The sequence below is a fragment of the Salmo salar genome, chromosome ssa17 (genome assembly GCF_905237065.1).
Source record: "Salmo salar chromosome ssa17, Ssal_v3.1, whole genome shotgun sequence".
Lineage (NCBI taxonomy): Eukaryota > Metazoa > Chordata > Actinopteri > Salmoniformes > Salmonidae > Salmo > Salmo salar.
In genome coordinates this window covers 10,779,444-10,804,694 of record NC_059458.1, presented here as the reverse complement: position 1 = coordinate 10,804,694, position 25,251 = coordinate 10,779,444, and the positions used below count along the sequence as shown (strand labels likewise).

The 25,251-nt window shown below is 43.6% G+C and overlaps 1 protein-coding gene across 7 annotated transcripts in view; it reads left to right on the top strand.

Annotated features, from left to right (window-relative positions):
• The window catches only part of LOC106575234 (activin receptor type-2A), a 42,792-nt gene extending 18,819 nt beyond the window's left edge, over positions 1 to 23,973 (top strand). For 2 of the 7 annotated variants that reach the window (XM_014151612.2, XM_014151619.2), the window contains exons 3-13: positions 7,371 to 7,578; positions 8,455 to 8,576; positions 9,473 to 9,627; positions 12,437 to 12,460; positions 16,245 to 16,394; positions 16,696 to 16,839; positions 17,666 to 17,811; positions 18,524 to 18,638; positions 18,918 to 19,056; positions 19,400 to 19,530; positions 20,255 to 23,973. In XM_014151612.2, coding sequence (XP_014007087.1) covers positions 7,371 to 7,578; positions 8,455 to 8,576; positions 9,473 to 9,627; positions 12,437 to 12,460; positions 16,245 to 16,394; positions 16,696 to 16,839; positions 17,666 to 17,811; positions 18,524 to 18,638; positions 18,918 to 19,056; positions 19,400 to 19,530; positions 20,255 to 20,449 — 1,529 coding nt within the window. In that variant the 3' untranslated portion in view covers positions 20,450 to 23,973. The remainder of the gene's footprint in view (positions 1 to 7,370; positions 7,579 to 8,454; positions 8,577 to 9,472; positions 9,628 to 12,436; positions 12,461 to 16,244; positions 16,395 to 16,695; positions 16,840 to 17,665; positions 17,812 to 18,523; positions 18,639 to 18,917; positions 19,057 to 19,399; positions 19,531 to 20,254) is intronic. The other 5 variants (XM_014151613.2, XM_014151615.2, XM_014151614.2 and 2 more) reach the window with 5 other exon arrangements.
• The last annotated feature ends 1,278 nt before the right edge of the window (positions 23,974 to 25,251 follow it).

Sequence of the window (25,251 nt, the reverse complement as noted above, 5' to 3'; positions counted from 1 at the left end):
CTTCAACTACAGCTCCTTCTAACAAGGGATCATGAGTTGACAGAGGTTTGCGGGTTAGCTCATTGTAAACCTGCGGTGAGGGATGTTTTTGTTAAGTCTGAATGCCTGGCTCTCGAATGTTGTTTTGGCTAACCACAAAAAACAGCTCCGATTATGATGAGGCTTGAAACCATATGGTTCCTCCAGGCTAGTTTTGCAAAGTGTTGTGACTATTCTGTTACGTGCTTTGTGGATTACATTAATTCCGGCCGATGACTTTCGTTAAACAGGATGAACTACTTTCATTGAAAACATGTCACACGTATCTGTTCTGTTTAACAGAGGCTTGTGGTTAGGAAAGGTTTGGTTTTAAACAGTGAGCCTGGACTGCACTCATTCTTTAGTTTTTCCTCTGAACTTCAATCTCTGGATATTAGGTTTATAAACTATTTGGTTTGTTTTCAGGCTGTTTGTTTTATTGCGGCCTGTTTATTCTGTTGAATGTTTATTCATTCCCATGCCTGCCCAGAAATCCTCATTGCAGTATTTCGTAAGGAAATGGCATGACGCTATAAACATCCACCCATCATTTGTTTAATCTTGAGTTTAACCTGAATCCCACAAATCACTTGAGTCATTACTAATTGACTCATTCTGAAATTCTTTGAGATGTTTCCGAGAAGTTTCTCACTCCCACCCATATATTATCTCTCTGCAGACAAACAAATCATCCTTTTTCAACACTTTTGATGTTGTTCTAACAAAGCGTTGTTCTGTACCATAAAGCTAAATTGTGTCACAAATGGCACCCTATTCCCTACATAGCGCATTACTTTTGACCAGAGGCCCTGGTCAAAAATAGCGCGCTATGTAGGGAATAGGGTGCCATTTGAGACGCAGAGCTGCTGTGTGCTATTTGTGTGGGAGGGAATGTGTTCTTAAGGCATATCTGCCGCTTTGTGTGGGCTATGCTATGCACTCACCCTGATTGGTATCTGAAGGAGCTGTAACTAGCGATCGAGTCAGAAGATTGATTGAGCATTTCTGTTGGAAGTGTTTTGCTTCCATTCTGTTCAGTAGTCTAGTGTTCAACTTAGCCTATGGGATGCAGGAACATTGTGTGCAATATTGCTTAGTTTGCACTGTAGAGCTACATTGGCTAATTTATGTAAAGGGTATTTTCCATCTAAAAAGGACCAATGAGCACCAACGTGACGTTGATAGGAGCATGTCAAATTGGGTGTCAAATGAAAGCTAGTCTATATTTGAGAAGTTGAGGCATTTGTAGATTTTTCAAGCATTTTTTATCCTAAAAATGTGGAGTAAGGAAAGGCTTTGATTTCTGGTCAAACGAATGGAATAGGAGTCTTAGACGACATCATTGGTGTAAAGTACTTAAGTTAAAATACTTAAGTACTACTTAAGTCATTTTTTGGGGTATCTGTACTTTACTTTACTATTTATATTTTTGACAACTCTTACTACATTCCTGAAGAAAATTATGTACTTTTTACTCCATACATTCTCCCTGACACACAAAAGTACTCGTTACATTTTTAACGCTTAGCGGGACAGGGAAATGGTCTAATTCAGACACTTATCAAGAGAACATCCCTGGTCACCTCTACTGTCTCTGATCTAGCGGACTCACTAAACTCAAGCTTTGTTTGTGTTGATGTCTGACTGTAACCCTGGCTATCCATACATTTTTTTTAACTAGAAAATGGTGCAGGGGTTCAAACTGCAGAACCCAGTTTCTACATTTGAATATAATTTTTTTTTAAACAAACTATGCTACATTTTATCTCTGGGACCCTCAGGATGACAAATCAGAGCAAGATTACTGAATGTAAGTACATTATTTACCTTCAGAGGGGAGTTTATCGAACCAGTTGCCGTGATAAGTGTTTTGTTTTTGTACATTCTCTTCAAACAATAGCATGGTATTTTTTTCACTGTAATAGCTACTGTAAATTGGACACTGCAGTTAGATTAACAAGAATGTAAGATTTCTGCCCATATAAGACATGTCCATGTCCCGGAAAGTTGACTGTTGTTTACGACATCATTCTAGTCACAATAGCACATGTTAGCAACAACTGTCCCTGTTTAGAGACACCAATCCCGTAGAGGTTAAAGGCAGTGCAGTCGAAAATTTGATTTTATTGTGTTTTATATATATTTCCACACTAAGGTTGGAATAATATTGTGAAATTGTATAAAAGTCCCTTTTAGTGTAAGAGCGTTTTGAAAAGACTGCTAAAATTTCAGCCTGTTTTGGTGGGATGGAGTTTTTGCCTTCCATGGTGACATCACCATGTGTTTATTAGGCCAATAAGAAAGAGTTAAAAACCTCTCTGCCAAGAACAGCACATTTTCCCCCCCTCTCCACTCAAACCACTCCCGTCAGTCCTAGCAAAATTCTTGCTTGAGAAATTGCTCTTTGCTGAGATGCTATTTTTTATTACCATTTTACTTGAAAACAATCACAGTAAGGTGCCTTCAGAAAGTATTCATACCCCTTGATTTATTCCACATTTTGTTGTTACAGCCTGAATTCAAAATGGATGAAATATTATTTTTTTCTACACACAATACCCCATAATGACAAATGAAAACATGTCTTTAGAAATGTTTGCAAATGTATTAAATGAAATACAGAAATATATCATTTACATAAGTATTGACACCCCTGAGTCAATACATGTTTGAATCACCTTTGGCAGCGATTACAGCTGTGAGTCTTTCTGGGTAAGTCCCTAAGAGCTTTGCACACCTGGATTTTACTATATATTTTCACATTATTATTTTAAAACTTATTCAAGCTCTGTCAAGTTGGTTGTTGATCATTGCTAGACAGCCTTTTTCAAGTCTTGCCAGAGATTTTAAAGCCATTTATGTCAAAACTGTAACTAGGCCACTCAGGAACATTCAATGTCTTCTTGGTAAGCAACTCCAGTGTATATTTTCCCTTGTGTTTTAGGTTATTGTCTTGCTGAAAGGTAAATTTATGTCCCAGTGTCAGTTGGAATGCTCTATTCCATTATTATTTTTATCCCAAACAAACTCCCTAGTCCTTGCCGATGATAAGCATACCCATAACATGATGCAGCCACCACCATGCTTGAAAATATGAAGAGTGGTACTCAGTGATGTGTTGTGTTGAATTTGCCCATAACATAATGCTTTGTATTAAGGAAAAGTTAATTTCTTTGCCACATTTTTTGCAGGTTTACTTTAGTGCCTTATTGCAAACACGATGCATGTTTTGGAATATTTTTATTCTGTACAGGCTTCCTTCTTCTTACTCTGTCATTTAGGTTAGTATTGTGGAGTAACTACAATGTTGTGGATCCATCCTCAGTTTTCTTTACAGCCATTAAACTCTGTAACTGTTTTAAAGTCACCGTTGGCCTGATGGTGAAATCCCTGAGCGGTTTCCTTCCTCTCCAGCAACTGCATTAGGAAGGAGGCCTTTTATTTTTCTAGTGACTGGGTGATACACCATCCAAAGCGTAATAACTTCACCATGCTCAAAGGGATATTCAGTGTCTTTTATGCCCTCCTTTGCGAGGCATTGGAAAACCTCCCTGGTCTTTGTGGTTGAATCTGTGTTTGAAATTCACTGCTTGACTGAGGAACCTTACAATTATCTGTATGTGTGGGGTACAGAGATGAGGTAGTCATTCAAAAATCATGTTAAACACTATTATTACACACAGTGAGTCCATACAACGTCTTGTTACTTGTTAAGCACATTTTTACTCCTGAACTTATTTAGGCTTGCCATTACAAAGGGGTTGAATACCTATTGACTAAAGACATTTCAGCTTGTATTAATTTGCAAGCATTTCTAAAAACATAATTCCACTTTGACATAATGGGGTATTGTGTGTAGGGCAGTGACACAATCTCAATTGAATCCATTTTAATTTCAGGCTGTAACACAACAAAATGTAGAAAAAGTCAAGGACTGTGAATACTTTCTGTCGTCACTGTAGTTGTTACCCAGAAATGATTTGATATTGAGATAAAAACACCTGCATTGGATCTTTTTAAGATATTTTCACATTTCTCTCTCTCTCTCTCATGAAGAGGGAGGATCATGAAAGTTCACAGAAGTAACAAGGGAAGGTAGACCTACCAATTAGTTATAGTGTTTTAACTGATATCAAATGTGTTTTATTAATTATTAGGCTGTGATTAAAACTGGTAATTTTGTTTCCAAATCAGTAGCAGAATTAATAGAAATCATAGTAGCCACAAACCACAGTTGGGTTACCTGCTACTGTCCTCACTTCCACTGGCACACTGTTATGTTCAGCTCATAACTGTTTTTTTCTTCTTCTGTTGTCTGGTGGTCAACGCAAGTCTGTGAAAACCGTCTGGACAACCTCCCACTCTCCCTCTCTCTCTTTCTGCCTCTCTCGTAATTCCGTTAACGGATGTAAATCCACTTACTACCTACCGTAGTTCAATAACCAAAATAAATTGGTGCCATGTCATAGCTGACACCACATTCTTTCTGCAGACATTTTGCAATCTTCATTCGGAGCAGATATTTAAGAGTTTTTGGAAAATGTGCATAAACAGAGGGAGATTCTACCATAGTTCTCTTACCAATCTTTGCATCATTCTTAACAGTAAATTCGTTTTTTTTTTTAAATTGTGGAAATTGTTAAATGTAGACCTTGTACATAGAGTTGTATGGCTTGTTAAACTTTGAAATCAATGTTTTTTGTTTAGCATACATTTTAAGTGAAAACTCTGAGTCAAAGCGTAATTCCGTAACCATGGAATTGCCCAAAGGCTTCCATAAAACAGCATATTCTTGTATACAGGAAGAGAGAACCACCTGCATCTGATTCCCAGCATTGCCTTTCGTCCCTGCGAGGAGAGAGGGAGAGAGTTTGGCCTCCCACCCACACACAGCAGCCCTGGCAGGCTGTGAGTGAGGCAGTGACATGGTGTTGTTGAGCCCAGGTCTGCCAAGCCGAGCCAGGGTATGAGATACCAGAGAGGCAGGCTGCCAGGGGATACAAACGGCCCTACAACAGCCTACAGCCTGGGCACAGAGCAGCACAGCCCACTGCCAGAGCTGTTCTTAGCTCCTGAGTGACAGAACCAACCAGAGCAAGCTGAAGCGGCAGGAGGACCAGGGCCGGGTCAGTTTCAGGCTGGGCCAACTCAAGCCAAGGGAGAGAGGGCTGGGAGTCTGGTTCCCGAACATGGGTCTTCTCAGGGTTTTGAGGCGGGAATTAGAGGATTCCCACTGGAAGAATGGTAGCTAAGAGCAGTAGGACAGAGCATTGAGTGCAGTGCTCCTTCTCTTACCCGCTGGAACAATTTTGTTTCACCTGTTTAATAGGTGGTAACTGAGGTCTGTTTGTATGGAATCATCTTTTTTTGACCACTTGTAAATCGAATTAACAAATCCCCCATGCATCAGATGCAAAGCTCCTTCCTTAATGATTATTGCTGGACTTTGGCCCTTCCTGTGTGTGCAGTTCTCTAACTGTGTGAGGCAAGTGCAAAGCACACCAAAGGCGAGGATTGGATTTAAATAGCGCCTTCCTACGAACGGAGGTACCCAAAGCACTTTACATAGTAAGGGGGAAACTCACCTTAACCAGCACCATTTTGTTAGAATGTGCCCTCAGCCTGGATGCTGTTTACGTTGTAGTTTAAAACGACCTACCACCGCAGCATGACTCTGGCCAAAAGCACTTGACTTCTGTAGCCCTTTTTATTTCAGCCTGCCTGATTCAGTCAGTGCCCTGCTGAAAAATACATGACGTAGCTAAAGTTAGACCCCTACCTCAGTTACATGGAAGCTGCTGTACACATCAATAGCCTAGCTGTTCTATTTCAAAATGCACGTGTTGTTTTCCCGTGTGTGCACGGCATCTGTCTGTGTCTTTTAAGGACACGTAGGCTGTAATCAGAATGCCACATTTAGCCTCCCGTCAGTTAATCAATCAGTCAGATAGTAAAAGCAGACCTGTTTGACATCTGTACACTACTGTCCAGTGAACTGAACAAATGACACGAATGAACACTAGTTGAGGCATTTCCTGCCCTGTTATGAGCTCTGTTAGCTTGTGTTGTACAGTGCATTCGTTAAGTATTCAGACACATTGTCTTATTCCACATTTTGTTTACATGACAGCCTTATTCTAACATTTATTTAATCGTTTTTTTCCCCTTCATCAATCTACGCACAAAACACCATAATTACAAAGCAAAAACATGTTTTTAGAGTAAAAAACCCCTGAAATATCATCTTTACATAAATATTCAGACTCTTTACTCAGTATTTTGTTGAAACACCTTTTGACAGTGATTACAGCCTTGAATCTTCTTGGGTATGACCCTACAAGCTTGGCACACCTGTATTTGGGGAGTTTCTCCCATTCTCTGTCAGGTTGGCTGGGGAGCGTCGCTGCACAGCTATATTCAGGTCTCGCCAGAGATGTTCAATCAGGTGCAAGTCCGAGCTCTGGATGGGCCACTCAAGGACATTCAGAGACTTGTCCCGAAGCCGTTGTCCAGAGAATCTTGTTTCTCATGGTATGAGAGTCCTTTGGGTACCTTTAGGCAAACTCCAAGCAGGCTGTCATGTGCCTTTTACTGAGGAGTGGCTTCGGTCTGGCCACTCTACCTTAAAGGCCTGATTGTTGGAGTGCTGCAGAGATGGTTGTCCTTCTGGAAGGTTCTCCCATCTCCACAGAGGAGCTCTAAAACTCCGGAGCTCTGTCAGAGTGACCATCGAGTTCTTGCTCACATCCCTGACCAAGGCCCTTCTCCCCCGACTGCTCAGTTTGGCAGGGCGGCCAGCTGTAGGAAGAGGCTTGGTGGTTCCAAACTTCCATTTAAGAATGGTGGAAGACACTGTGTTCTTGGGGACCTTCAATGCTGCAGAACATTTTGGGTACCCTTCCCCAGATCTGTGCCTCGACACAATGCTTTCTCTGAGCTCTACAGACAATTCCTTCATCCTCATGGCTTGGTTTTTTTCTCTGTCATGCACTGTCAACTGTGGGACCTTTTATAGTGTGTGCCTTTCCAAATCATGTCCAATCAATTGAATTCACCACAAGTGGGACTCCAATCAAGTTGTAGAAACATCTCAAGGATGATCAATGGAAACAGGATACACCTGAGCTCAATTTCGAGACTCATAGCAAAAGGTCTGAATACTTATTTAAATAAGGTATTTTTGTATTTAAAAAAAATGTGCTAACAATTCGAAAAAAAACTGTTTTTGCTTTGACATTATGGGGTATTGTGTGTAGATTGATTTAATCCATTTGGAATAAGGCTGTGACGTATGTAGAATACAGGCTGTGAATGACTTGTTCTGCTGGTGTGTCTCTTGCTATGTCCTATAGGTGCAATCCTGGGTCGCTCTGAGACACAGGAGTGCGTTTACTACAACTCTAGCTGGGAGAAGGAGCGAACCAACCGCAGTGGCATCGAGCCTTGCTACGGAGACAAGGACAAGAGGCTCCACTGCTTCGCCACCTGGAAAAACACTTCAGGAACCATCGAGATCGTCAAGCAGGGCTGCTGGCTGGACGATGTCAACTGCTATGACAGGTTAGGTAGTGTCTTATTCTGAGGCAAGACGGTAGACTTAGGGCTTAGTGGTCCTCTGTAACTCAGTTAGTAGAGCATGGCGCTTGTAATGCCAGGATAGTGGGTTTGATTCCCGGGACCTCCGGTATATGAAAATGTATTCACGAAAAAAGTAACTTTGGATCAAAGCGTTTGCTAAATGGCATATATTATTATTAGACTTAGGGCTAGTGGTTAAGTTTAAGGGTTGGTGGTCTGAAGCACTGTACTTCAGTACTTTCTTGCAGATAGTGACTAACACTTATTCGTTTTGGTCATACTGTCCTTTGTATGACGGTTGACTTAGTACATTTTTTAAAGGCACTGCGTGGTCAATCCGACGTCTGCATTGGCCGTGCAGAATTTACGGTGATACGGCCACTGCAGAAGTCAGGGCAATCACACTTCTTGCGCTTCACCGAGCAGCCCAAAGCTGTTTTGATAGGAAGTGAGTTTGTGTTTATACAGGACCTCCCGCCCTCACCTACCGTCAACCAATCATGTCAATGCGGAGCCATACGGAGCCCCTCCGCGTTGTTACAGAATTTGAGAGGCCCATGGCAATGCGGTACGGAGCTCAATTTGGCCTCTGCGTGCCTCCGGAGGCTCCGCGATTGCGTCATGCCATCCATACGGCGCCTCCGACCACATTTTCGGGATCAAGCATGAATTGGCTTTTAGAGTGGTTGTCTGTCCCTTCCTGTAAAGATGTAGTTCGTCCTCCCCAGAGAGAGAAAGAGGGGGATCGGTTCAGTGGAGGGCTGCCAGCACTCATCTCTCTACCTTTGTGACAGAGGTGTTCTTTTCTTTCTTCTGTCTTTCTCTCTCTCTCTCTCTCTCTCTCTCTCTCTGCTGCAGTAGTGAATGTGTGGAGACGAAAGAGAGTCCGGACGTTTTCTTCTGCTGCTGCGAAGGCAACATGTGTAACGAGAAGTTCCTATACAGCCCCGACACGCAGGCTGTCCAAAGTAAGTCATCATGTAAGTTCACACACAGGAAGCTGATGTTATGTCACATCCTCCTCTGTCAGTTTTCCAGCCGAACGCAGACGATCAGTCAGTATGAATAACCCAACCTAACCCAAGAGGCACTGGGGCACATTCCCTCACAAACACCAGAGACACAAGGTGTTCTGCTTTACCAGGGCCCAGAGATCTACTGCTTTACCAGGGCCCAGAGATCTACTGCTTTCATTTGAAACTCTGTGTCCTCTCTATGGGGGCCAGCAGGGACCTGTCTGCGCCCAGTCAGAGTGTAGCAACTAGTGGGGTCCGTCGGGGCCACCAAGCCCAGCCCCAGACAACCTGTGTCACAGGAAGGGAAACCACAGCAATAATGCAATCCAGCCGTGACTGTGATGGCAGAGAACTGTGATGGCAGAGAACTGTGATGGCATAGCAGTGGCTGATCACATCAAATACTACATCTTTGTGATATGACAAGGGGGTGCACTGTACAGTAAGGCTTAGCTATTTGTTTTTTGGGTCACTTGGTTGTTTCGGTGGTTATTTTTGGCTGCTGGCTTACGGTCTCATGAACTGCATGTAACTATTAATCTCACTATTTAGAGGATTTTGTTGCAGCGACCCAGATGTGTTGAGCTTTGTTGGAACTATTTTTAGAGTGTTGCGCTACTAGTCTTCTGATACCATTGTGTATGGTGTGATGAAAATATGAGGGGAACAAAGTACATTTGCATACCTGTATAAAGGTGTATTCTCTCTCCATCTCCCTGCCCCCTCCTCGCCAACCCCCTTTCCTCTCTTTCCACCATCCTCCCCGTTCTCGCACCTTTATGTACCCCTTACCTCTCATTTTCTCCCCTCTTCCCCCTCCTCCCCATTACCGCCTTCTCCCCCCGGTCCCCCGTCCACAGCGACCTCCAACCCGTTTACCCAGAAGCCTCAGCTGTTCAACACCCTGCTGTACGCTCTGGTGCCCATTATGGGTGTCGCCGCCATCATCCTCTTCTCTTTCTGGATGTACCGGCATCACAAGCTGGCATACCCGCCCGTCCTGGTGCCAACACAGGTAAGACTGAAGAGAGAGAGAGAGAGTGTGTGTGTGTGTGTGTGTGTGTGTGTGTGTGTGTGTGTGTGTGTGTGTGTGTGTGTGTGTGTGTGTGTGTGTGTGTGTGTGTGTGTGTGTGTGTGTGTGTGTGTGTGTGTGTGTGTGTGTGTGTGCGATGTCCGATGATTCGTCATACTTGTCTCGGCTGTACAGAAAAAGCACAAGAAGTACCCCTCGCTGCTTGGAATTTTAATCTTGATATAGGAGTGACTCACCAACATTGGCAAGAAAAACGGATGCAAAACAATGGATAGCAGAAGAGAACATTGGAACTTGCTGATCTGAAGCAAACACAAATGTGATTCGCTGAAGAGTGACAGGAAGCCTAGCCCCAACTCAGACTGCGTGCGGCAGTGTGTGTGTGTGTGTGCGTGCGGTCCCTGCAGTGTACATGGGCACAGCCTGCCACTAATACTGTGAAATGTGTATCTGCTTAGCGCTCCAGCCATTACTGTGGCCATACACACAGGCACACGACGGACACACACAAAGCTTTCGTTTGTTCACCCTGGTTAGGCTCACTGAGGATAGGGCTCAGTGGTCGTAGGTCGGAGAAGGGTGGCTCTCTCAAGCCTGCTCCTGTACAGCTCTTTGTAAACTGCCGTTCAATCAACACACATATCACCAGCACACTGCCACTGCCTTCCCTCCGCCTGTTGCCCTTTGCAGTGTGTTCGAGAGGGAGCCCGCGATGCCGTGAAATGTTTGGTTACTGTGCTTGATTACTGCGTCATACAGAACAGTGTGTCCTGACCCCACTCCTCCACCTCCATCCCAGGGCCAGGCAGGCTCCCTGTGTTTGTCATCTATTTCTGGGGTGAGCTGGAACTGTTCTGGCCTCGCTAGCCCAGCACTACGTGGCTACGATACCATGGAGGAGATAGCACCCTGGGTGCGGTTTTGGCCTGAAAGGGAAAGTGAGGGGGAAAAGCACAAACAAATAAATAATGCAGTCAGGCTCTCTCCCTCTTTCTCCCCCGTTCCTCTCTCTTCCTCCCTCCTTCCCCTGGAGGCTGGCTCTAACCCTGGGCCCTTAAAGCATCCATGTTTAATCCATAACACATCTCCTTTGAACAGAAGTGCTGATTGCCGTGCCTTGCGAGCAGCTGATCTCTGACACCGGACTAAACTCGCCCACCTCGACTCTTAATCACCGTGTCATGTCTGATTTGTTACAACAAGCGCCCCCTCCGTATCATTTGCCCTCACGTGGGTTTATTTAAAGCTCTGCTGTAGCCAGACGAGCAGCCGTGACACACAGGTGAGGTGAGCCTGGAGAATGTGCATTAAGAGCATCCGTCTATTCGTTATGAATACAACAATGGAATACAGGAAATGCTAGGAAACTGTTAGCCTATGTCCTAGAGGTTGCCAAAGAGTCTAGCAGCAGTACTGTACATGCATACATGGCCTCAGGACTAGTTCTGAGAGGGACGTAATTTAGGACTGTCCTGCTTGGGCACTGCAGCCACTCTCCTAACCACCTGTCTTACTGTATAGAACATGAGCTGAGGCATCTCCATTATTAATGAGCCTTTTTAAAGGTGAACACTTAACTGTGCTTTGTTACAGAGTGAGAGTGAGCGAGACGGGATGGCAACCTTTCAAGGGACGCCACAATCACGATCGCGTCCAGGTGTGGTATCTTAATTTGAGCCAGTATGCTACTGCTGGAAAATAATCCTGCAGCAACAAGAAATGTAGATTATCATTCATTTACATTTTTGTAGGGGTTGATACATTTCTCGTTAGGGAAAAACAAGTCTGAAATTTCAAAGTGGACATTACAAACTTTTAAACCTTGCAGGAAAGATCTCCTGCAACAGGGTGATGAAATTAAGATCCTACATCTGTATGAAAACAGTTTGAGTATTTAAAAAAAAGGCTCAGGCAGAAAAGGAGATGGCCGCTCTATTATTATTATTTTAACTTCTATACTAGCCTGCACTGAGTGTACAAAACATTAAGAATACCTTCCTAATATTGAGTTGCATCTCCTCCCTTTTGCCCTCAGAACAGCCTCAATTCGTCAGGGCATGGACTCTACAAGGTGTCGAAAGCGTTCCACAGGGATGCTGGCCCATGTTGACTCCAATGCTTCCCACAGTTGTCAAGTTGGCTGGAAGGTCCTTTGGGAGGTGGACCATTCTTGATACACACGGGAAACTGTTGAGCGTGAAAGACCCAGCAGTGTTGCATTTGACACATCGGTGCGCCTGGCACCTACCACCAAGCCCTGTTCAAGGCTTAAAAACCCTGATTTAACCTGTCTCCTCCCTTTCATCTACACTGATTGAAGTGGATTTAACAAGTGGCATCAATAAGGAGTCATAGCTTTAACCTGGACTCACTGGTCAGTCTCTGTCATGGAAAGATGTTTCGTATTCTCAGTATATATTCACTTTCCCACACAAGCACAAACACATGGTCATCACATGCTGCGGCGCCAGGCGATACTGTCCACATATTTGTTATCAGGGCTCTATTTTTCACACAGCCATGAGAGGTCATGGGAAGCTGGAATTGATTCAGGAGCTGACTACACACACAGGTCAACATCTTTCACATGCCAGACCCAGGAGGAGAGAGAGGGGCGAGAGAGAAGAAAAGGGAGGAGGCCCACAGCTTTCACACCACAGGCCCAAGAGGAAAGCGGGAGAGAGAGAGTCATCTGTCATCCGGGATGCGACTGCTGCTCCTTTATCTACCCCCATTTCACTCCCACTGAAAACAATCCTTTCTTTTTGCCTCTTTTCTATCCTATAACAAGCACGCCTTTCATATAATGATAGAGGTAAGATATGTTTAATTAAACTCCAACACTTTTCAATTTCAGCGGGTTTTGGTTGGGAGGGAGCTTGATAACTGAGCCCATTTCATTTCTGACTGCTTCCCGATCGTTGTTTTTATTTCTTTGGGATGGGTTTATTTTTTTTTATGTATTTTTGAAATGTCCTCTGTATGTGAGTCATCGTTGCTTTTATGGATTTTTTTAAATTCTATTTTTGCATGGACGTCATGTGTTTTTTTTTAAATCCTTTGTCATGCAAAATACAATGGAATCAACCAATGACCAATCAAAGTGCATGAATCGGTCAATGTAGAAAATGCATTCTATGAGCATGGATGTCCACTTTGGATGGTAATATTTAGCACTTTTTGCCTGTTGCAATGCAACCAACTAAGATGTCTTGTGCCGACATGTACATGAAAGAGGGGTTGGAATCCACTGAATACGGAAAGGCTGCCTCTGAAATGAAACCTTATTCCCGAAACACCGCAATACTTTTGCCCATGGGCCGTAGGGTTCTGGTCAAAAGTAGTGCACTATGTAGGGAATACAGTGCCTTTTGGGACGCAGCCTGTGTCTTGTGCTAATACATGGATGAAAGAGGCATTGGACCAATTTAAATACAAAATATGGCCTTTGATGTGACACTGGTCAACATTTAGCCAACGTTTCGCAACGAAGGACTATTGTTAACCCCCAGCAGCATGTGGTGCTTTCAATGTCATATGTCAATTGCTGTAATTGAAGTAGCGGAGATGTTGGCTTGTTTGAAGGCCTCATGCATCAGATCTGGGTGGGTTTGTGCAGATGACGTCAGATATTTTTTTACATTTCCTGTGGCACGGTGTGGTGTGCTGACAAAGTGTAATGCACGACATTCAGCCGCCCAGCCACCTGGTGAACGGAGCCTGGGTCAGGTGACACTGTGACTGACTGGTCACTGTGCACAGCCAAGGGGATCATAACAGTTCTAGAGAAAGAGATGCCGCTCCTGCTTTTGTAGTGCTTTACTTGAACAGTCTGCCACTGATGCAGGCCTAGGAGTGCGTCCCAATTGGCACCCTATTCCCTAAATAGCGCACTACTTTTGACCGGGGGCCCATCATCCATGTGTTCGCACAAGACATGAACTACGCGCCAGTTGGCACCCCTATTCCCTAAATAGTGCACTATTTTTGACCAGAGCTCGTGGGCCCCAGTCAAAAATAGTGCACTTTAATAGGGAATATAGGGTGCCATTTCATACTCCTCCTAGGTCTTTAGAGTGGATCTGTGGTCAGTGGATCTGATGGAATTGCCCTCACCTCACTAACAGGGTTAGCTAGGCTTACCTCTTCCCAATTGTCCTGTGGTACAGCTGGTATCTATTGTGAATGGTCCTTAGCCTCCTTGGCTGTGTCATGGTTCCTGAGGACTTAGGCTTTTAGAAACAAAACACTCCTTCAATGTGATCACTCCTTGTCGCATGTGTCACTACAGTGCTAGACAAGGATGCCTCCGAAATGACACCCTATCCCCTATAGTGTGCCCTACTTTTAACCAGGGCCCATATGGCTCTGGTTAAAAGTAGTGCACTATATAGCGAATAGGGAGCCAATCTGGTCACACACCACGATTCATAACCGTCTTACCACCACCAAGGACGGACCAGATCGTAAATTGGCCGTAAATAAACAACACAATTGTTTATTTAATTTCATTTATATATGGGTACTGTATCACATGATTATTGTCGTGCGATATAAATGGGGTGGAATATCATAAACGGGGTGGAATTCTATTGAGGGCCTTTTATTAGAGCCCAGGGGCGTCTCTCCACCCAGGGGCGTCTCTCCACCCAGGGGCGTCTCTCCACCCAGGGGCGTCTCTCCACCCAGGGGCGTCTCTCCATTAAACACAATATGGTTTTCAAACCTGCTTTTACGACTCAGCATTCAAGCGTCTGATTAATTATTGAAACTATGGGGAAATCCAGGCGTAAGCGTGTAGGGCAGGATGACGTCTGGTGTGTTTACTGAGACCGTGTTCAATGTCGGAGTCTGCCCCAACCTCCCTCTCACCATTCCTCAGCTCTGCAGAACACCCCTCACTTGTTCCGCTTTCCATCAGTGGTTGCCATTGAACCAGCCACTACGTATTGTTCGGTTCTGGGGCCCCACATCGATGGTGACATCTTTTACTCCCTCACTCTCTCTCGAAAGTCACACGTGGAAGTGATTCGTTTTAATCCAGAGGACCAGCTGACTTGACCCATTTTATATTTGGAACACACACACACACACACACACAATTTGTAACACTGGCTCCCTCTATCACGTTGTTGATATGAGACTAACCCTGCCCTAAGCCATCACCAGAGGGAGAGGCTTGACCCATCCAGGCCACTCGTATCATGTTGCTCTTCATGCGATACACTACCCAGATATAAATATGCTATATACATGGCATTACTTCTGACAGCAGCCACTGCCACGCCCTCCTTGTTTTCAACCCTGCCGATCACGCCGGCTTCCCAAATGGCCCCCTATTGCATATATAATGCACTACTTTTGGCCAGAACCATATAGGCCTTGGTCAGAATTAGTTCAGAAAATAGAGAGCCATTTGGACGCATCACAATAATCTAAGGCTGAAGGCTCCCTCCCCTCTCTTTATTACCTAGCTTCATCTAAGTCCCAGACCTCTCTTCTCCTCTCTCTTATTTCCTCTATATTTTATGTGGGAGGATTGGTAAAAGATACCCTTGGTCTTCAAATAGACCTGTAATAACATGGAAAGATCTAATTGAAAGCGGACGTTGGTCCATTTCTTTGAAGAGACGGTAGGACTGACAGAGCTAATGCCCTGTGAAGGCCTTGAGATATCTTTGGGAAGACTCTGGGTGCGGCCCCAAAAGGCACCCTTTCCCCTATATAGTGCACTACTTTTGACCGGAGTCCTATGGGCCCTGGTCAAAAGTAGTGCACCACGTAGGGAGGCATCCTCTATCACCGTTGTGTTCAGCTTATAGCGTTTTAGTTATTTATCAGACGGTCTTATCCAGAGCGACCTTCTGTCTCAATCATTTAGTAGCTTCTCTCGCAGGCAGTTCAGGGAGGACAATACTTTCCTGGTTAGCCATTGTCACTAGTATGTACAGAGGCCCTTGAGATTTTTTCGTACTGGTCCCCTGTGTGAATCGAATTCACATCCTTGGCGTTGCAAGTGCCATGCTCTACCAACTGAGCCGCATAACTGAAGTAGAATACAGCAATGGCCTCTCCTTGTCCTGGAATGATCCCTGCAGACGGTGTTTAAAACGTCCACACCACTCTGTGTCTGGACTAACGAATACAGTTTTCCACGATAGAAATCTGATGAATCTCATCAGGTTCTCACCAATGTCTTGTCTAGTCTGGACTCTTTATAATAATGATCTGTCTTCCCAAGTGTGTGCCCAGCAATTACACAGCTTTTAGGGTTTAAAAATGCTGCTCCTGTTAGCGCAATGACGGCACAAATTAGATACAATAAAATGATATCCGGTGTGTCGGCATCACGTGGGGACTGAATACCGTGAGGACGTGCACCTGTTCTCTCTCCGCTATTCTCAACTGAGAAGCAATGATGGAAATTAGAATTGGCATTTCAATTTACCTCCTGAATCAATTGACTGAATTGAAATGGAATTGAGCCCAACACCGAGTATGTAGCCTCTATGGCACAGGGCTAGTACAGAGTGTATGAGTGTTTTCATTGATCCCCGTACCAACCTGCTGTCTATCTCCCTGTCTGCCCTCTGCTACAGGAACAACTGGGGCCCCACACCCCTCCCTCGCCCATCATGGGGCAGAAGCCATTGCAGTTGATCGAGATCAAAGCCAGGGGCCGCTTCGGCTGTGTGTGGAAGGCTCAGCTCCTCAACGACTACGTGGCTGTCAAGGTCTTCCCCATTCAGGTATGAGTTGGAAGTTGAGGTACACCGTTGATATAAAAATGACTTTATATAAATAATTGAGGTTTAGCTCTATTAGTTATCGTGTTTCGTTTATGTCATATTTGTACATCACACAAGGTGAAATGGCTAATATATGCCATTTAGCAGACGCTTTTATCCAAAGCGACTTAGTCATGTGTGCAAGCATTTTACGTATGGGTGGTCCCGGGGATCAAACCCACAATTCTGCCGTAGTAAGTGCCATCCTCTACCAACTGAGCTACGGAGAACCTAATGTTGTGTGTTGGGGTGTCGCCTGCAGGACAAGCTGTCATGGCAGAACGAGTATGAGATCTACAGCCTGAGTGGGATGAAACACGAGAACCTGCTCCACTTTATCGGTGTGGAGAAGAGAGGCAACAACATGGACATAGACCTCTGGCTCATCACAGCCTATCACGACAATGTACGAATATGTAAACTTGATTGTCCGTTGAAATTTACATTTGTCTATTTCAGGGATCATGAACTAGATTCAGCTGCGGGCCGATTTTTTCTTGACAGGATGGTCAGTGGGCTTGAACATAATTACAAATCATTTGTAGACTGCAAATTGACCACAAGAAGCCCAAACAGATATATTTGGCAAAAAAATGTATAATTTGAAACCTTGCTTACATTTGTATACAATCACATATCTCTCTATTATGCGTGAGAATACTTTGGAAGAGATTTCCAAAATTAAAATCACTTGTCTCAGACAACTTGGGGGGAGAAAATAAAATTAGCCAGCGGGTCGCAAATAAAATTGGCCTGCTGGTCGCCGGTTGGGGAACCCTGGTCTATTTGTTCTTAAAACTCCAGCTGACCAGACACCACACACCACAGGAGGCTGCTGGGAGGAGCTATAGGGGTACGGACTATTGGAACAACTGGAATGGAATAAATGGTTCCACATCAAACATATGGCAACCACTTGTTTCACTCCGTTCCATGAATTCCATTCCAGCCATTACAATAAGCCCGTCCCCCTATAGCTCCTCTCACCAGCCTCCTCTGCCACACATGTAACAAGAGGCTGGAAGCAGCACAGGATCGGCCCCTGAAGCAGGTTTCCAATGACTGGCAACGACAGGTTGTCTGCCCTCCAGTGGTTGGACAGTCCTACTACAACTACTTTACCCCCCTCCATGTCACAGCTGTAGCAGGATCAGAGATGTCCTCATTTTCCTGTGTACAATCCTGCAGGGTGAATAGAAAAAAGACAGACACTAATTGTGTTTCCCCCACAGGGCTCTCTGACTGATTACCTGAAGGCCAACGCGGTGTCGTGGAACGAGCTGTGCCACATCGCCCAGACCTTGGCCCGTGGCCTGGCCTATCTCCACGAGGACATCCCTGGGCTGAAGGACGGACACAAGCCCGCCGTCGCACACAGGTGGGTGGGGGGGTGGGATCGTCCCGGCCCTACCTTGAATCAAAAACGGAACGAATTGCAAAAATCCCTGAAGTTGGAGACGTATATCTCCCTCACTAACTTCAAGCATCGGCTGTCAGAGCAGCTTACCGATCGCTGCAGCTGTACACAGCCCATCCAACCAACTACCTACCTCACCCCCATATTTGTTTTTTTCTGCTCTTTTGCACACCAGTATTTCTACCTGCACATCCTCACCTGCACATCTATCACTCCAGTGTTAATTGCTCAATTGTAATTGGTTCGCCACTATTGGCCTATTTATTGCCTTACCTCCTTACTTCATTTGCACACACTGTATACAGATATTTCTATTGTGTTATTGACTGTACGTTTATTTTATTCCATGTGTAACTCTGTGTTGTTGTTTTTGTCGCACTGCTTTGCTTTATCTTGGCCAGGTCGCAGTTGTAAATGAGAACTTGTTCTCAACTGGCCTACCTGGTTAAATAAAGTTGAAATTAAATAAATCAGTAAATGTTATTGTTTTGGTTGGGGGGGGGGTTGTCACCAGCGTAGGACACAGGGACAAAAACACACACAAGCATATATGTTACAGCTGGTAGAATGAATACATTCCATCACATCAATATAATTGAGGCCCACTCCCCTTGTTCCTCTGTCTGCTGTTTACTTATCCCTCTCTCTATCGCTCTCTTTCTGGCTCCAACAGGGACATGAAGAGCAAGAACGTGCTTCTGAAGAACAACCTGACAGCCTGCATAGCGGACTTCGGCCTGGCCCTGAAGTTTGAAGCTGGGAAGTCAGCAGGAGACACCCACGGACAGGTAAAATAATGACGCTGGTTATTCTGATGCTGTATTAACCTGCAGAAAAGAGCAGAATTGGTGAATACATTATCCGCAAATGTAGTGATACTGTAGTTCACTCCAAAATCAAATACATGTTCAGACTTCAAAATCTATGTAATATCCCACGTTGAGGCCCGTAAGAGGTGTGTAAATATCGGACAACCGTTGATTTCGGAGTGAACTATGACCTTAGGGCAGTGTGTTGTTGACACGAGACAGAGTGTAACCTTGTAGCCTTGTGTTGTACTTCTCCAGGTGGGCACGAGGCGCTACATGGCCCCTGAGGTGCTGGAAGGGGCCATCAACTTCCAGAGAGACTCCTTCCTGAGGATAGACATGTACGCCATGGGGTTGGTGCTGTGGGAGCTGGCCGCTCGCTGCACCGCTGCAGACGGTGAGAGAAAAACGTGTGTGTGTGTCCTCGTGTGTTTGCAACGGGTGTGTTGACCTTGTGCGTCTCAGTAAGGATCAGTGACTCGGGGACACGGCCGACTGCTGACTCCATGTGGAGCTGACGGAAGTGACCAGAATACTTACAGTGCCGAATGTGATCCCAAAGGAGTGTGTGTGTGTGTGTGTGTGGTTTCTCTGCTGGTGTGTGTGTGTGGTTTCTCTGCTGGTGTGTTTGTGTGTGTGTGTGTGGTTTCTCTGCTTGTGTGTTTCTCTGCTGGTGTGTTTGTGTGTGTGTGTGTGGTTTCTCTGTATTCTCACGCAGTGTGTGTGTGTTTTGTTTGCAGGTCCTGTGGATGAGTACACACTGCCCTTCGAAGAGGAGGTCGGCCAACACCCGTCTCTAGAGGACATGCAGGAGGTGGTCGTCCACAAGAAGCTACGGCCCTGCCTCAGAGAGTGCTGGCAGAAACACACAGTGAGTGAAGACCAGTGGTGGGAAAAAGTACTCAATTGTCATACTTGAGTAAAAGTAAAGATACCTTTTAATAGAAAATGACTCAAGTAAAAGTGAAAGTCACCCAGTAAAAACTGAGCAAAAGTCTAAAAGTATTTGGTTTTAAATATGCTTAAGTATCAAAAGTAAATGGAATTGCTAAAATATACTTAAGTATTAAGAGTAAAAATGGTTTCACATTTTAAGCAAACCATTTTCCTGTCAAAATGTAATGAGTACTTTTGGGTGTCAGGGAAAATGGATGGAGTATAAAGTACATTATTTTCTTTAAGAATGTAGTGAAGTAAAAGTTGGCAAAAATATAAATAGTAAAGTACAGATACCGCAAAAAACTACCTAAATAGTACTTTCAAGTATTTTTACTGAGGTACTTTACACCACTGGTGAGGACACACTGTCACATGAAAAGTGTATAGTGAAGTAAGTACACACTAGGAGTATAGTGGGTTTGCTGGGGGTGTTACTGGATAGGATGACCATTCAAACGTACTCCGGGCAGAGCAAAATTCAGTTGTTGATACAGTAACCGAAAAAGGTTGGAAACCAATGGGTTAGAACATAGAGCTAGCAACATCAGGGTTATGGGTTCAAGTCCTGCGTGTGTCAATGTTGACGGTTCTGTGAGTTGCTTGGGATAAAAGCTTCTGCTTAAATGACCATATATATGCTCTTATGCCTGTCCCAGGGCCTGGTGATGCTCTGTGAGACCATCGAGGAGTGCTGGGATCACGAGGCCGAGGCGCGGCTCTCGGCGGGCTGCGTGGAGGAACGCATCATACAGATGCAACGCCAGACCAACATCATCGCCCCCGAGGAGATTGTCACCGTCGTCACCATGGTGACCAACGTGGACTTCCCTCCCAAAGAGTCCAGCCTATGAATGGACGGACATTGACTGGACGTGTCAGGTGGTGGACATGGAGCTATTTTGATTGGATGTTTTCAGGTATACATTGATCGACCAGAGTGGCCCATTCAGGATCATGAACTCTGGATGATCCCGGGTTAATCTCTGACCCCTGACCCCCTCAGATGGGCGTGCTGGCATGGCGTGGTGTGTTTTAGTGCTGGGCGCTACACTACTGTCATTCAGGAAATACCTGGCTGTGCCCACCGACACTGGTTTGGTTTCTACCCACTTCATAGTATCATGATGTGTTGGATTCAGTTGGACTCCCATAGCGAGCCTCAAACTGTAAAACAGAATCCTTCAAAAGAACAACACTAGGTCGTAACGAACCCTGTGAGTTGGGCAAAAGGGATATTTTATATATGAAGAAAACACTAGGACCTCCTAACAGACTTCTGTTCTATTTTCTAAGAAAAAGAAGAGGAAGAGGATGGACTCTACAAGACGAACTGTCACGGCTCAGTAAAGAAAAAAGGGCAACTTGTTTTAAAATTCCTTTGCTGTTTTCTTTCTGTGTTTATATGATAATGATAATGACAGTTGTAATGCCAATAAGAAACAGCTTCTGAATGTCACGTGTACTTCTGCTGTACATAATATCAAAACAAGGGTAATCGAGGTTTGTTTTAGGGGGGGGATCCATTTCCAAGCGTTACTACTTTGAAAGCAAAACCATAGACCTCCCTCAAATCAACAAGGTATACCTCAGTTCCATCTTCATTACAACACTGCGACTCTAGAAACAGAACTACTATTGTTTCTAGTTCTATTAAGTATATTTCTATGACGACAACAACCTCTGTAAACCACATCATTACTTTGGTATTATTGAGCTGTATACTGTACAGCTGTGGCAGGTGAAAATAGAATCATTATCACCACACTTTTTAAAACTAGTCCACCAAGAGATGTATGACCATACATTTACACACGTATATCTGCCTTCTTGTTTTTCTTCTTTGCAATATATTTTTTGGGGGTGCATTATTTTGTCCTTCCTTGCGGTTTTAATTAGTTTTTTATTGAAAACATGTTAATCCTATATTTTAAGAGTATTTCAATAACCCCCTAACTCATTGAAAAAGATTTTTAAAAAGCACTTCCTTATTTTGGCTTGCTGTGTCAACCGAGTATTTAATGATGTGAGCATGCCTTTTGGTTATCCTTTGGTCTTCTTTTTAAAAAAAAGCTCAGGAAGCTACTCTTCTGTCTCTCTTGACTCCCTAGTTATTACCTATCTGCATCACCCAGTCCCTAGCTACTTCTCCAGTCCCTTGCTACTACCCCTCTGTCTCTTCTTGTCCATAGTTACTACCCTTCTGCCTCTCCAGTCCCTAGCTACTACCCTTCTGCTTTGAGATGCGGGTGACCTTTCACACTGACTCTCTCTCTTCCTGGTGCCATCTCAAACATAGTGTTAAAACATCTCTACTTCTAGCCTCTCTATCATCTCAACTCGGTTGAGCCTTTAATCAGTGTGACGACATGACTACTGTAGACCCACCCCGGGCCAAACAAGGATGTCTCTCGTCGTCCTTCCGGAATTAGATTTGTGAATGTGTTCTATATTCCATTTCTAGCTTGTTGTATGAGCTCAGACTTGTCTCCTGGGTGACATTGACACTGATGATGATGCGTTCATCTTTGCGTTCTCTCTTTTCACACCTAGTCAGTGTTTTAACTGGAACTACAACATCTTCAACAACGTTCAGGGATTCAATACTATGCTTTTCAGTAATTACTACAGTATATGCAACCCGTGCAGAATCGTGCAAGTGCGTACGTACTTGCATTGCTGCAGGAGCGACTTTCACACCACTGTAGCATTTTCTAAACAGTTCATCTTGTCTATTGATGTTTTATTGATTTGTTGAGCTGAGCTTTTGGGTATTAGACAGAGAGCAGGTGGGCAGGTGCCAACTCAAACAATTATTACTTTACCTCTATCTGAAAGACAGTGGAACGGACTTAGGGAAGGCCCAACTGTATTACTAGATTGTGTCTGTACTCTTGGGGGTAAAGGCTGCATTTGGCCAGTGGTCTCGCAGCGGATGTAGGCTCTTATCGCTATTCGTCTTTCCTTGATTCCTCACATCCCATCTCCTTGCCTAATATGGTTGAGGAGGAGGAGAGGGGATGCGAAGATTCAAGGACATTTGAATTGAGAAAGCCATAGAATGGTGGCCGTTACTGTGAATCCCTCCCTCGCTACACACTGGAACCCTGTAGTGCTCAGCAATAGCAACTAGCAAGCAAAGGGCATTGGAGGAAGAGTGGAAGGGGCACAAGTTTCCAAGCAGTTAGTGGTGAACCAACAGTCTGATATACAATCACTACACTACTACTGCATTATTTTGATTGTCGTATGTGCTTCTGAGAAGAAGAATAAAATATGTAGCCATGTTGTGATCCTCTGATGATTTCTGGTATTTTGAGGGTATAATTTTGTGTACCTGATTTTATTTTTATACCACAGCTACTTGTACAGAGCTGATTTCACTGTACAGACGTTTTAAACCCCCGAACCACACTACAATCTTCTTAGTTGATCAGACCTTGGCCTTCTTGTGAGAGTTGATTTCTTTCAGATAAACTTCAGAAAGCCCAATAACATTTGAGTTCAGATTGACTGGAATATTGAAATGCACATTATGTAAATATACATGTCATTTTTAGATTGTAGATGATGGATATAGCATGAGGTTGTTTCTATTGTTTTTAGAATATATCACAAAGAAGAAAAAAAAATCCCTGATAAAATAATTATTAAATAATAAGATTGTACCTGTTTATTTTGTATATCTATGTTTTTAAATTGTATCAATTTATGGCCCAAATGGCCCGAAACGGTCACTCTTCCTTCCCCAGATGAGACTAATTTCTTTCTAAGGTGGTCTGATGAAAATTCCCTCAAATGGAACCCTGAATCAACAGTTATACCATTTTCACACTACTGAGTTGAGCCTAACTAAGCCGAACCGAGTCGGTCTGGGGTGGCCTGGTTAAGCATCCACCATAGTTGCTGGAAGAAAGCTGAAAATGACAATGTGATCGGAAAATATCAGAGCCAGCAAAGTATGGTTTGGGTTGGCTCAGTAGTGTGAAAATAGTCATTGTTTTACCTCAGACATCCTAGCTCAGACCCTTATGTTACACTACAGCATTGAGATACCATTGCTACAATGTTCCAGCAGTGTTGCAAGAATGTTATCCCTTGTATGTGACCAGCAGACAGTGTTTTCTGTAACACACTTCCTCTCAAAACAACCCTAAAGCTAAACCTAGGTTAGCTTCGGTTCTGTATTTGCTGATAGTCGAACAGTCTGACTTGGCACAAATGACTGTTCTATTGGCAAGTGGACTTGCCAATAATTTTTATGCTTTGCAAGTTTATTTAACAAACTTTTTCAGATGCCTGGTTGGAAGTGGATGTTAAATATTGTACAGAGAAATTGTATGCTATTGTCCCTCAAATAAAGTATAGTGACTGCTCATTGCTGATGTTGTCTATCTGAAATCATCTATGAATTGTTTTTACCTAATAATGTTGGTTCCAGAACAGACCACTAGATGGCAGCGTTTAGCACTGAATGGTTCTTAGGTTTTATTTTATTTACACACAGGGAATATACACATGCCAGAAACATTTTGATCAGGTCATTCATTGTCAGTCCATGAGGGGATTGGTTTGGGGTCCCATGTCTTTCAGTGGTTGTCCAAAACCAACCCTCAAACTGGACCCAATATTAAAGAATATTACCTTTGACAAGTATATCGACTCTCTTCAAACTGAAAGAAGACCTTTCTTCATTGTTGACGCAGATACCTTAAGAATGATCTATAGAAACATAAAAACATATGATGGATAGTGTGTAGGAAATTGGGTTCTACAGAGATGATAATGATGTCATGCGGACCCACATTGATGACAACTTGCCTGTCAAAATTATGTATAGAATGGGAGTTCCTCAGGAGGAACTACAAAACGAAAGAAAATGTGGCGTAAATGTATGTACTGTAATTCCCAGCAATAATATGCCCGCTTTTGCGTAGCCTTCTGTTCATACATCCTTACCATCGTGAACCATTTGTAGATGTCATTCAAGTGTTTTATCGCAATTATCAGGCAAAGTTCATGAATGGACAGACCTGGGGGGAAAATCCGGCCAAATCATTAAGATAGTAACCCTGCCTCACAATCTTTCAAAGAAATCCTAAAAACAAATGTTTACTCATTCACTATGATAACTCTGAAGTTCTGAGCTCAACACAGTCTTGCTCACTGTCTCATAACTACAGCACCAGTAAGCAGTGGTGGAAAAAGTATAGTGATATTAGTAGCAGGCTTTAAATGACCATGGAGTATGATTGCTTTGGAGTCCACCATACACAGCAGACCGGGCAGAAAATAAATGTACTTTGTCGTTTATTTCAAATGCCAACTTAGAGAATCAACTGAAGGCAACTATTGGCAACTATTTCCTTTGATATTCGAATACAGGTCTCAGAAAAACAAATAATATTTGAAAGTATTTTGAATACCTCTCAGAAAGATAAATCATATTCGAAGGTATTTGAATATATGCAAGTTATTTCAAAATATATATGATCATTAGCACATGGTTTGGAGGGCTTTCTGTTATGAATCTTAATGTATAGCCTACAATTAAATTTTTAATGATTAAAGAAAATTGAAGAAGGGAAAAAATGTACATGTTAAACGAGCATTTATCAATTGAAATAATGGAAAGTAATACAAATGTAAACCAAAC